This window comes from Salvelinus namaycush, chromosome 8 (genome assembly GCF_016432855.1).
Source record: "Salvelinus namaycush isolate Seneca chromosome 8, SaNama_1.0, whole genome shotgun sequence".
Taxonomy (NCBI): Eukaryota; Metazoa; Chordata; class Actinopteri; order Salmoniformes; family Salmonidae; genus Salvelinus; species Salvelinus namaycush.
The window spans coordinates 7,059,054-7,072,352 of NC_052314.1; the positions used below are offsets into that span (position 1 = coordinate 7,059,054).

Genomic DNA, 13,299 nt, shown 5'->3' on the forward strand with positions numbered 1-13,299 from the left:
GGATCCATTATGGAAGACTAGTAAACAACTGCGAGGAGGATTCATTATGGAAGACTAGTAAACAACTGCCAGGAGGATTCATTATGGTAAGACTAGTAACAACCTGCAGGGGATTATTATGGAAGACTAGTAAAACAACCCGCAGGAGGATTCATTATGGAAGACTAGTAAACAACCGCATGAGGATTCATTATTTAAGACTAGTAAACAACCTGCAGGAGGATTCATTATGAAGACTAGTAAACAACCCGCAGCAGGATTCATTATGGAAGACTAGTAAACAACTGCAGGGGAGGATTCATTATGGAAGACTAGTAAACAACTGCAGGGGAGGATTCATTATGAAGACTAGTAAAAAACCTGCAGGGGAGGATTCATTATGGAAGACTAGTAACAACCTGCAGGGGAGATTCATTATGGAAGACTAGTAAACAACCTGCAGGGGAGGATTCATTATGGAAGACTAGTAAACAACCTGCAGGAGGATTCATTATGGAAGACTAGTAACAACTGCAGGAGGATTCATTATGGAAGACTAGTAAACAACCTGCAGGAGGATTCATTATGGAAGACTAGTAAAACAACCTGCAGGAGGATTCATTATGGAAGACGAGTAAACAACCTGCAGGAGGATTCATTGTATGGAAGACGAGAGTAAACAACCTGCAGGGATTCATTATGGAAGACGAGTAAACAACCTGGCAGGAGGATTCATTATGGAAGACGAAGTAAACAAACTGCAGGAGGATTCATTGATGGAAGACGAGTAAACAACCTGCAGGAGGATTCATTATGGAAGACGAGTAAACAACCTGCAGGAGGATTCATTATGGAAGAACTAGTAAACAACCTGCAGGAGGATTCATTATGGAAGACTAGTAAACAACCTGCAGGAGGATTCATTATGGAAGACTAGTAAACAACCTGCAGGAGGATTCATTATGGAAGACTAGTAACACCTGCAGGAGGATTCATTATGGAAGACTAGTAAACAACCTGCAGGAGGATTCATTATGGAAGACTAGTAAACAACCTGCAGGAGGATTCATTATGGAAGACTAGTAACAACCTGCAGGAGGATTCATTATGGAAGGACTAGTAAACAACCTGCATGGAGGATTCATTATGGAAGACTAGTAAACAACCTGCAGGAGGATTCATTATGGAAGACTAGTAAACAACCTGCAGGAGGATTCATTGTGGAAGACTAGTAAACAACCTGCAGGAGGATTCATTGTGGAAGACTAGTAAACAACCTGCAGGAGGATTCATTGTGGAAGACTAGTAAACAACCTGCAGGAGGATTCATTGTGGAAGACTAGTAAACAACCTGCAGGAGGATTCATTGTGGAAGACTAGTAAACAACCCGGAGGAGGATTCATTGTGGAAGACTAGTAAACAACCTGCAGGAGGATTCATTGTGGAAGACTAGTAAACAACCCGGAGGAGGATTCATTGTGGAAGACTAGTAAACAACCCGGAGGAGGATTCATTATGGAAGACTAGTAAACAACCCGGAGGAGGATTCATTATGGAAGACTAGTAAACAACCCGGAGGAGGATTCATTATGGAAGACTAGTAAACAACCCGGAGGAGGATTCATTATGGAAGACTAGTAAACAACCCGGAGGAGGATTCATTATGGAAGACTAGTAAACAACCTGCAGGAGGATTCATTATGGAAGACTAGTAAACAACCTGCAGGAGGATTCATTATGGAAGACTAGTAAACAACCTGCAGGAGGATTCATTATGGAAGACTAGTAAACAACCTGCAGGAGGATTCATTATGGAAGACTAGTAAACAACCTGCAGGAGGATTCATTATGGAAGACTAGTAAACAACCTGCAGGAGGATTCATTATGGAAGACGAGTAAACAACCTGCAGGAGGATTCATTATGGAAGACGAGTAAACAACCTGCAGGAGGATTCATTATGGAAGACGAGTAAACAACCTGCAGGAGGATTCATTATGGAAGACGAGTAAACAACCTGCAGGAGGATTCATTATGGAAGACGAGTAAACAACCTGCAGGAGGATTCATTATGGAAGACGAGTAAACAACCTGCAGGAGGATTCATTATGGAAGACTAGTAAACAACCTGCAGGAGGATTCATTATGGAAGACTAGTAAACAACCTGCAGGAGGATTCATTATGGAAGACTAGTAAACAACCTGCAGGAGGATTCATTATGGAAGACTAGTAAACAACCTGCAGGAGGATTCATTATGGAAGACTAGTAAACAACCTGCAGGAGGATTCATTGTGGAAGACTAGTAAACAACCTGCAGGAGGATTCATTATGGAAGACTAGTAAACAACCTGCAGGAGGATTCATTATGGAAGACTAGTAAACAACCTGCAGGAGGATTCATTATGGAAGACTAGTAAACAACCTGCAGGAGGATTCATTATGGAAGACTAGTAAACAACCTGCAGCAGGATTCATTATGGAAGACTAGTAAACAACCTGCAGGGGAGGATTCATTATGGAAGACTAGTAAACAACCTGCAGGGGAGGATTCATTATGGAAGACTAGTAAACAACCTGCAGGGGAGGATTCATTATGGAAGACTAGTAAACAACCTGCAGGGGAGGATTCATTATGGAAGACTAGTAAACAACCTGCAGGAGGATTCATTATGGAAGACTAGTAAACAACCTGCAGGAGGATTCATTATGGAAGACTAGTAAACAACCTGCAGGAGGATTCATTATGGAAGACTAGTAAACAACCTGCAGGAGGATTCATTATGGAAGACTAGTAAACAACCTGCAGGAGGATTCATTATGGAAGACGAGTAAACAACCTGCAGGAGGATTCATTATGGAAGACGAGTAAACAACCTGCAGGAGGATTCATTATGGAAGACGAGTAAACAACCTGCAGGAGGATTCATTATGGAAGACGAGTAAACAACCTGCAGGAGGATTCATTATGGAAGACTAGTAAACAACCTGCAGGAGGATTCATTATGGAAGACTAGTAAACAACCTGCAGGAGGATTCATTATGGAAGACTAGTAAACAACCTGCAGGAGGATTCATTATGGAAGACTAGTAAACAACCTGCAGGAGGATTCATTATGGAAGACTAGTAAACAACCTGCAGGAGGATTCATTATGGAAGACTAGTAAACAACCTGCAGGAGGATTCATTATGGAAGACTAGTAAACAACCTGCAGGAGGATTCATTATGGAAGACTAGTAAACAACCTGCAGGAGGATTCATTATGGAAGACTAGTAAACAACCTGCAGGAGGATTCATTATGGAAGACTAGTAAACAACCTGCAGGAGGATTCATTATGGAAGACTAGTAAACAACCTGCAGGAGGATTCATTATGGAAGACTAGTAAACAACCTGCAGGAGGATTCATTATGGAAGACTAGTAAACAACCTGCAGGAGGATTCATTATGGAAGACTAGTAAACAACCTGCAGGAGGATTCATTATGGAAGACTAGTAAACAACCTGCAGGAGGATTCATTATGGAAGACGAGTAAACAACCTGCAGGAGGATTCATTATGGAAGACGAGTAAACAACCTGCAGGAGGATTCATTATGGAAGACGAGTAAACAACCTGCAGGAGGATTCATTATGGAAGACGAGTAAACAACCTGCAGGAGGATTCATTATGGAAGACGAGTAAACAACCTGCAGGAGGATTCATTATGGAAGACGAGTAAACAACCTGCAGGAGGATTCATTATGGAAGACGAGTAAACAACCTGCAGGAGGATTCATTATGGAAGACTAGTAAACAACCTGCAGGAGGATTCATTATGGAAGACTAGTAAACAACCTGCAGGAGGATTCATTATGGAAGACTAGTAAACAACCTGCAGGAGGATTCATTATGGAAGACTAGTAAACAACCTGCAGGAGGATTCATTATGGAAGACTAGTAAACAACCTGCAGGAGGATTCATTATGGAAGACTAGTAAACAACCTGCAGGAGGATTCATTATGGAAGACTAGTAAACAACCTGCAGGAGGATTCATTATGGAAGACTAGTAAACAACCTGCAGGAGGATTCATTATGGAAGACTAGTAAACAACCTGCAGGAGGATTCATTATGGAAGACTAGTAAACAACCTGCAGGAGGATTCATTATGGAAGACTAGTAAACAACCTGCAGGAGGATTCATTATGGAAGACTAGTAAACAACCTGCAGGAGGATTCATTATGGAAGACTAGTAAACAACCTGCAGGAGGATTCATTATGGAAGACTAGTAAACAACCTGCAGGAGGATTCATTATGGAAGACTAGTAAACAACCTGCAGGAGGATTCATTATGGAAGACTAGTAAACAACCTGCAGGAGGATTCATTATGGAAGACTAGTAAACAACCTGCAGGAGGATTCATTATGGAAGACTAGTAAACAACCTGCAGGAGGATTCATTATGGAAGACTAGTAAACAACCTGCAGGAGGATTCATTATGGAAGACTAGTAAACAACCTGCAGGAGGATTCATTATGGAAGACTAGTAAACAACCTGCAGGAGGATTCATTATGGAAGACTAGTAAACAACCTGCAGGAGGATTCATTATGGAAGACTAGTAAACAACCTGCAGCAGGATTCATTATGGAAGACTAGTAAACAACCTGCAGGAGGATTCATTATGGAAGACTAGTAAACAACCTGCAGGAGGATTCATTATGGAAGACTAGTAAACAACCTGCAGGAGGATTCATTATGGAAGACTAGTAAACAACCTGGAGGAGGATTCATTATGGAAGACTAGTAAACAACCTGCAGGAGGATTCATTATGGAAGACTAGTAAACAACCTGCAGGAGGATTCATTATGGAAGACTAGTAAACAACCTGCAGGAGGATTCATTATGGAAGACTAGTAAACAACCTGCAGGAGGATTCATTATGGAAGACTAGTAAACAACCTGCAGGAGGATTCATTATGGAAGACTAGTAAACAACCTGCAGGAGGATTCATTATGGAAGACTAGTAAACAACCTGCAGCAGGATTCATTATGGAAGACTAGTAAACAACCTGCAGCAGGATTCATTATGGAAGACTAGTAAACAACCTGCAGGAGGATTCATTATGGAAGACTAGTAAACAACCTGCAGGAGGATTCATTATGGAAGACTAGTAAACAACCTGCAGGAGGATTCATTATGGAAGACTAGTAAACAACCTGCAGGAGGATTCATTATGGAAGACTAGTAAACAACCTGCAGGAGGATTCATTATGGAAGACTAGTAAACAACCTGCAGGAGGATTCATTATGGAAGACTAGTAAACAACCTGCAAGAGGATTCATTATGGAAGACTAGTAAACAACCTGCAGGAGGATTCATTATGGAAGACTAGTAAACAACCTGCAGGAGGATTCATTATGGAAGACTAGTAAACAACCTGCAGGAGGATTCATTATGGAAGACTAGTAAACAACCTGCAGGAGGATTCATTATGGAAGACTAGTAAACAACCTGCAGGAGGATTCATTATGGAAGACTAGTAAACAACCTGCAGGAGGATTCATTATGGAAGACTAGTAAACAACCTGCAGGAGGATTCATTATGGAAGACTAGTAAACAACCTGCAGGAGGATTCATTATGGAAGACTAGTAAACAACCTGCAGGAGGATTCATTATGGAAGACTAGTAAACAACCTGCAGGAGGATTCATTATGGAAGACTAGTAAACAACCTGCAGGAGGATTCATTATGGAAGACTAGTAAACAACCTGGAGGAGGATTCATTATGGAATTTCCCAGGTCTTTAATGGTTTATGATTTCAACCTCATTACATGAACCATATTTCATCCCAGGTATGAGATGCGAAGGACTGTTTCCTTTTCAGGCAAACAGAATCCCGAGTGGCGCAGCGGTCTAAGACAGTGCATCTCAGTGCAAGAGGCATCACTACAGTCCCTGGTTCGAATCCAGGCTCTATCATAGCCGGCCGTGATTGGGAGTCCCATAGGGTGGCGCACAATTGGCCGGGGTAGGCCGTCATTGCAAATAAGAATTTGTTCTTAACTGACTTGCCTAGTTAAATAAAAAATAAAAATAAAAATCCAGTTGACGTCTTTTTGAATCACCAAATAACCAATGTTACCTACCTCATCAACTTTTTGCAGAGTCTGTGCCGTTGCGTAGGTGGGTACCCTTTCTTCGCGCTTTACCTTCCTCTGATGTCCTGTAAGCCTGATGTTCCTTCCTCTGTGATGTTCCTTCCTCTGTGATGTTCCTTCCTTCTGATGTCCTGCAAGCCTGATGTTCCTTCCTTCTGATGTCCTGCAAGCCTGATGTTCCTTCCTTCTGATGTCCTGCAAGCCTGATGTTCCTTCCTTCTGATGTCCTGCAAGCCTGATGTTCTTTCCTCTGTGATGTTCCTTCCTTCTGATGTCCTGCAAGCCTGATGTTCTTTCCTCTGTGATGTTCCTTCCTTCTCTGATGTTCCTTCCTTCTCTGATGTTCCTTCCTTCTCTGATGTTCCTTCCTCTGTGATGTTCCTTCCTCTGTGATGTCCTGCAAGGCTGATGTTCCTTCCTCTGTGTGTTTGACTCCGAAGGGGACTACGCTGGTTTCCCTGGCTGTGGTCTGCTCCGTTTACACAGCACCTACCGCCACGACCTCAAGATCTACGCCTCAGACGAAGGCCGTGTTCAGATGACCGCTGCCGCTTTTGCCAAGGTGCGTGCGTATGTCTGTAGATGTTTCAGTATACGTGTGTACAGTATGCTCACTAGCCTCGTTTCTTTCATTTGTGTTCAGTGTCAATATATCTCCAACCCTTTCTGTGCACAGTACGTGTGAACATATGTGTATATCTCTTAACTGTGTGTGTAGGGTCTGCTGGCTCTGGAGGGAGAGTTGACACCCATCCTGGTGCAGATGGTGAAGAGTGCCAACATGAACGGCATGCTGGACAGCGACAGTGAGTCTCTGACCGACTGCCAGCAGAGGGTGAAGGTACGGCTCCATGAGATCATGCAGAAAGACCAGGACTTCACTGAGGACGACTACCAAAAGGTACAGTCAGCAGACCCTTTCACCTAGACCACTACTAACCACCCAATCGGGGTTGAAAAAAAAACAGAGGCAGGAAAGCCCTGTTTGAAATGGTTAATAACACTTTACTCACTGCATGCAGGTGTAATTCCTTATGTTGTTATAACCATGAATGAGCTTATAATGTCTCATAACGCTTTCAACTAAGAATCATTGAGATATTAAGACATGTCATTTACAAGTTTTACAATGCATTATAATATACATTATTATAATAATACAGTAACTGCATCAATGTATTTTACCTGTGGGGTTTAAGTAGAGAAATGGTCACCCAAATTAACACTGTTTCACTGATGGGAGGCTCCATCGACAATTCCATCAAGTCTTTCAGTATTCTTGAGATTAAAAACAATGTTTCCTAGTCATTCCTTACCATGACATCTCTGTCAATCTCCAGATAAGAGTCTCGCATTTCATCACTGGTTGTTATGGATACCAACGTTGGCGTTACACCGTTCCATTACGTTCTGCACTATTGGTACCACTGTAATAAAGTGGGACTGTTACCATGTGTTGCAGCTGGCCCCTACAGGCAGCCCCTCCCTGGTCACCTCTATGAAGACCATAGGGAACCCAGTGAGGACGTGTGACCAGGTCTACGCCCTCATCCAGAGCCTCACCTCTCAGATCCGCAGGAGGCTGGAGGACCCCAAATCTGCAGGTGTGTACCTGTAAACTAAGTCCTGTCCTGTTCCCAGACCTGCAGCTGTACCTGTAAGCTATGTCCTGTCCTGTTCCCAGACCTGCAGCTGTACCTGTAAGCTATGTCCTGTCCTGTTCCCAGACCTGCAGCTGTATCTGTAAGATAAGTCCTGTTCCCAGACCCGCAGCTGTACCTGTAAGCTATGTCTTGTTCCCAGACCCGCAGCTGTGCCTGTAAGCTAAGTCCTGTTCCCAGACCTGCAGCTGTACCTGTAAGCTAAGTCTTGTTCCCAGACCCGCAGCTGTGCCTGTAAGCTAAGTCCTGTTCCCAGACCTGCAGCTGTACCTGTAAGCTAAGTCCTGTTCCCAGACCTGCAGCTGTACCTGTAAGCTAAGTCCTGTTCCCAGATCTGCAGCTGTACCTGTAAGCTAAGTCCTGTTCCCAGATCTGCAGCTGTATCTGTAAGCTATGTCCTGTCCTGTTCCCAGACCTGCAGCTGTACCTGTAAGCTATGTCCTGTCCTGTTCCCAGACCTGCAGCTGTACCTGTAAGCCAAGTCCTGTTCCCAGACCTGCAGCTGTATCTGTAAGCTAAGTCCTGTTCCCAGACCTGCAGCTGTATCTGTAAGCTAAGTCCTGTTCCCAGACCCGCAGCTGTGCCTGTAAGCTAAGTCCTGTTCCCAGACCTGCAGCTGTACCTGTAAGCTAAGTCCTGTTCCCAGACCTGCAGCTGTACCTGTAAGCTAAGTCCTGTTCCCAGACCTGCAGCTGTACCTGTAAGCTAAGTCCTGTTCCCAGATCTGCAGCTGTACCTGTAAGCTAAGTCCTGTTCCCAGACCTGCAGCTGTATCTGTAAGCTAAGTCCTGTTCCCAGATCTCCAGCTGTACCTGTAAGCTAAGTCCTGTTCCCAGATCTGCAGCTGTACCTGTAAGCTAAGTCCTGTTCCCAGACCCGCAGCTGTACCTGTAAGCTAAGTCCTGTTCCCAGATCTGCAGCTGTACCTGTAAGCTAAGTCCTGTTCCCAGATCTGCAGCTGTACCTGTAAGCTAAGTCCTGTTCCCAGACCCGCAGCTGTACCTGTAAGCTAAGTTCTGTTCCCAGATCTGCAGCTGTGCCTGTAAGCTAAGTCCTGTTCCCAGATCTGCAGCTGTACCTGTAAGCTAAGTCCTGTTCCCAGATCTGCAGCTGTACCTGTAAGCTAAGTCCTGTTCCCAGATCTGCAGCTGTACCACAGCGAGACCCTGGAGCTGATGCTGCAACGCTGGTCCAAGCTGGAAAGGGACTTCCGGAATAAGAGCGGCCGCTACGACATCAGTAAGATCCCAGACATCTACGACTGTGTGAAGTACGACACACAGCACAACGCCACGCTGGACCTAGAGGACACACTGGAGCTGTTCAGGCTGTCCCGTGCCCTGGCCGACATCGTCATACCTCAGGTGAGGGGAAGACATTATTTATATCTATCACACACACATACGTTTACCTACTTAAGTGGGGACTATAGCTGTCGTATAGTCCTACTGGGGCTATAGCGTAGTGTAGACCTACTATGTGGGGACTATGGCTGTAGTGTAGACCTACTATGTGGGGACTATGGCTGTAGTGTAGACCTACTATGTGGGGACTATGGCTGTAGTGTAGACCTACTATGTGGGGACTATGGCTGTAGTGTAGACCTACTATGTGGGGACTATGGCTGTAGTGTAGACCTACTATGTGGGGACTATGGCTGTAGTGTAGACCTACTATGTGGGGACTATGGCTGTAGTGTAGACCTACTATGTGGGGACTATGGCTGTAGTGTAGACCTACTATGTGGGGACTATGGCTGTAGTGTAGACCTACTATGTGGGGACTATGGCTGTAGTGTAGACCTACTATGTGGGGACTATGGCTGTAGTGTAGACCTACTATGTGGGGACTATGGCTGTAGTGTAGACCTACTATGTGGGGACTATGGCTGTAGTGTAGACCTACTATGTGGGGACTATGGCTGTAGTGTAGACCTACTATGTGGGGACTATGGCTGTAGTGTAGACCTACTATGTGGGGACTATGGCTGTAATTGTGACCTACTATGTGGGGACTATGGCTGTAGTTGTGACCTACTGGGACTATGGCTGTAGTTGTGACCTACTGGGACTATGGCTGTAGTGTAGACCTACTGGGACTATGGCTGTCTTTTCAGAAAATGATCAACAGAAGTAAAAACCTGAGTTGAAGCTTGTATTTTTTTAACATACCTTTTGAGCATGTTTGTCTCTCTCTAGGAGTATGGCATCAATAAGGCAGAGAAGATGGACATTGCCCAGGCCTACTGCCTGCCCCTGATGAAGAAGATTCAGCTGGACCTGCAGAGGACCCACGAGGACGAGGCCGTCAATAAGCTGCACCCACTGTGAGTTGCACTTGTATGGTTTCTGGAGTCAGTCTCTAATACACTCCCACTGCTTATGACCACTGTTGCAGGCTCAGTGCCACCTGTATGATGCAGGGCGATATATCAAATTAATCTGAATGAATGTTTTAGCGCGATGTTCGAAATGCCTGTGTCGCTAGAATCGAGGTTTACGTTTTTTTTTCCTTTTGGGGGATTTTTTATTTTATTTTTGGCGTCGTCTCCTTCGTGCCTTCTGACTGTGCTGTGTGCACTGTATACCTTCCCAGTCGCACACAGACACCAAGCCCCTCCCCCTGACACCAAGCCCCTCCCCCAGACACCAAGCCCCTCCCCCTGACACCAAGCCCCTCCCCCTGACACCAAGCCCCCCCTCCCCCCCCCCCCCCACACATCAAGCCCCTCCCCCCGACACCAAGCCCCTTCCCCCTGACACCAAGCACCACCTTCTGTGCTGTGTGCACTGTGAACCTTCCCACTCGTCCAGACACCAAGCCCCTGCCACTCACAACAACAAAGACTGGAAATGTCACTAGTTTCAACTCAGTTTTTTTTTCAACTCTCTATTTTACTGTAATGGAGGAGAACTTAACCTTTGTAACAATCTGTTTCATATCTCATCTCTCCCAAAATTTACAGCAGAACAGACCCTACTAAGAAAATAAATAAATATATACACTGTACCGTGATCGGCCATGTGTTTGTGAGAAAATCGAGATATGATTTTTAGGCTATATCACCCAGCCCTACATACCACTGCCCAGATCTTAGTAGACCCTGTTACAATGATGGCATACCACTGAGTTGAGCCACTGTCCCAGGACCAGTTCTTAGTAGACCCTGTTGTTACAATGATGGCATACCACTGAGTTGAGCCACTGTCCCAGGACCAGTTCTTAGTAGACCCTGTTGTTACAATGATGGCATACCACTGAGTTGAGCCACTGTCCCAGGACCAGTTCTTAGTAGACCCTGTTGTTACAATGATGGCATACCACTGAGTTGAGCCACTGTCCCAGGACCAGTTCTTAGTAGACCCTGTTGTTACAATGATGGCATACCACTGAGTTGAGCCACTGTCCCAGGACCAGTTAACCCTCCCCTGAAGTCTCCCCTAGAGCCCCAGTGAGTGATCACCCAATTGTCTTTCATTCCCTCTGGTGTTCCAGGTACTCACGGGGGGTCATGTCTCCGGGGCGCCACGTCAGAACCCGTCTCTATTTCACCAGCGAAAGCCACGTCCACTCACTGCTCAGCATCTTCCGCTACGGGGGATTACTGGATGTAAGTATATTGGTCCCAGATCTGTTTGGCACGACAATGATCATAGGTCAAGGTGTTGGCAAGATGGCACAAACAGATCTGGGAAAGTACCAATTGTGATTTAGACGTGGTCGTGAATATTGCAGACTTGGGTTCACATACTATTTTGTAGTTTGTTTTACAGTTGTCTCATATAGGCTAAATGAATCGGCAGGATCCAGATATCTCTGGTTGTAATGTTGTGTGTGGGTGTGTGACAGGAAGTGAAGGACCAGCAGTGGAAACAGGCCATGGATTACCTCAGTGCCGTCTCTGAACTCAACTACATGACCCAGATAGTCATCATGCTGTATGAGGATAACAACAAGGTCAGTTAGGTCTCTGTCTCTACATTCAGATAGTCATCATGCTGTATGAGGATAACAACAAGGTCAGTTAGGTCTCTGTCTCTACATTCAGATAGTCATCATGCTGTATGAGGATAACAACAAGGTCAGTTAGGTCTCTGTCTCTACATTCAGATAGTCATCATGCTGTATGAGGATAACAACAAGGTCAGTTAGGTCTCTGTCTCTACATTCAGATAGTCATCATGCTGTATGAGGATAACAACAAGGTCAGTTAGGTCTCTGTCTCTACATTCAGATAGTCATCATGCTGTATGAGGATAACAACAAGGTCAGTTAGGTCTCTCTCTGTCTCTACATTCAGATAGTCATCATGCTGTATGAGGATAACAACAAGGTCAGTTAGGTCTCTGTCTCTACATTCAGATAGTCATCATGCTGTATGAGGATAACAACAAGGTCAGTTAGGTCTCTGTCTCTACATTCAGATAGTCATCATGCTGTATGAGGATAACAACAAGGTCAGTTAGGTCTCTGTCTCTACATTCAGATAGTCATCATGCTGTATGAGGATAACAACAAGGTCAGTTAGGTCTCTGTCTCTACATTCAGATAGTCATCATGCTGTATGAGGATAACAACAAGGTCAGTTAGGTCTCTGTCTCTACATTCAGATAGTCATCATGCTGTATGAGGATAACAACAAGGTCAGATAGTCATCATGCTGTATGAGGATAACAACAAGGTCAGATAGTCATCATGCTGTATGAGGATAACAACAAGGTCAGTTAGGTCTCTGTCTCTACATTCAGATAGTCATCATGCTGTATGAGGATAACAACAAGGTCAGTTAGGTCTCTGTCTCTACATTCAGATAGTCATCATGCTGTATGAGGATAACAACAAGGTCAGTTAGGTCTCTGTCTCTACATTCAGATAGTCATCATGCTGTATGAGGATAACAACAAGGTCAGTTAGGTCTCTGTCTCTACATTCAGATAGTCATCATGCTGTATGAGGATAACAACAAGCTCAGTTAGGTCTCTGTCTCTACATTCAGATAGTCATCATGCTGTATGAGGATAACAACAAGGTCAGTTAGGTCTCTGTCTCTACATTCAGATAGTCATCATGCTGTATGAGGATAACAACAAGGTCAGTTAGGTCTCTGTCTCTACATTCAGATAGTCATCATGCTGTATGAGGATAACAACAAGGTCAGTTAGGTCTCTGTCTCTACATTCAGATAGTCATCATGCTGTATGAGGATAACAACAAGCTCAGTTAGGTCTCTGTCTCTACATTCAGATAGTCATCATGCTGTATGAGGATAACAACAAGGTCAGTTAGGTCTCTCTGTCTCTATATTCAGATAGTCATCATGCTGTATGAGGATAACAAACAACAAGGTCAGTTAGGTCTCTGTCTCTACATTCAGATAGTCATCATGCTGTATGAGGATAACAACAAGGTCAGATATCCTCATACAGCATGATGACTAACAACATGGTCAGATAGTCATCATGCTGTATGAGGATAACAACATGGTCAGATAGTCATCATGCTGTAT

General features: G+C 44.4%; 1 protein-coding gene across 1 annotated transcript in view; it reads left to right on the forward strand.

The window, feature by feature from the left end:
• The window catches only part of LOC120051684 (inositol hexakisphosphate and diphosphoinositol-pentakisphosphate kinase 2-like), a 60,422-nt gene that overhangs the window by 14,720 nt on the left and 32,403 nt on the right, over nt 1–13,299 (forward strand). The window contains exons 3-9 of the mRNA XM_038998575.1: nt 6,560–6,694; nt 6,851–7,033; nt 7,595–7,736; nt 8,934–9,157; nt 9,992–10,119; nt 11,289–11,403; nt 11,643–11,750. Coding sequence (XP_038854503.1) covers nt 6,560–6,694; nt 6,851–7,033; nt 7,595–7,736; nt 8,934–9,157; nt 9,992–10,119; nt 11,289–11,403; nt 11,643–11,750 — 1,035 coding nt within the window. The remainder of the gene's footprint in view (nt 1–6,559; nt 6,695–6,850; nt 7,034–7,594; nt 7,737–8,933; nt 9,158–9,991; nt 10,120–11,288; nt 11,404–11,642; nt 11,751–13,299) is intronic.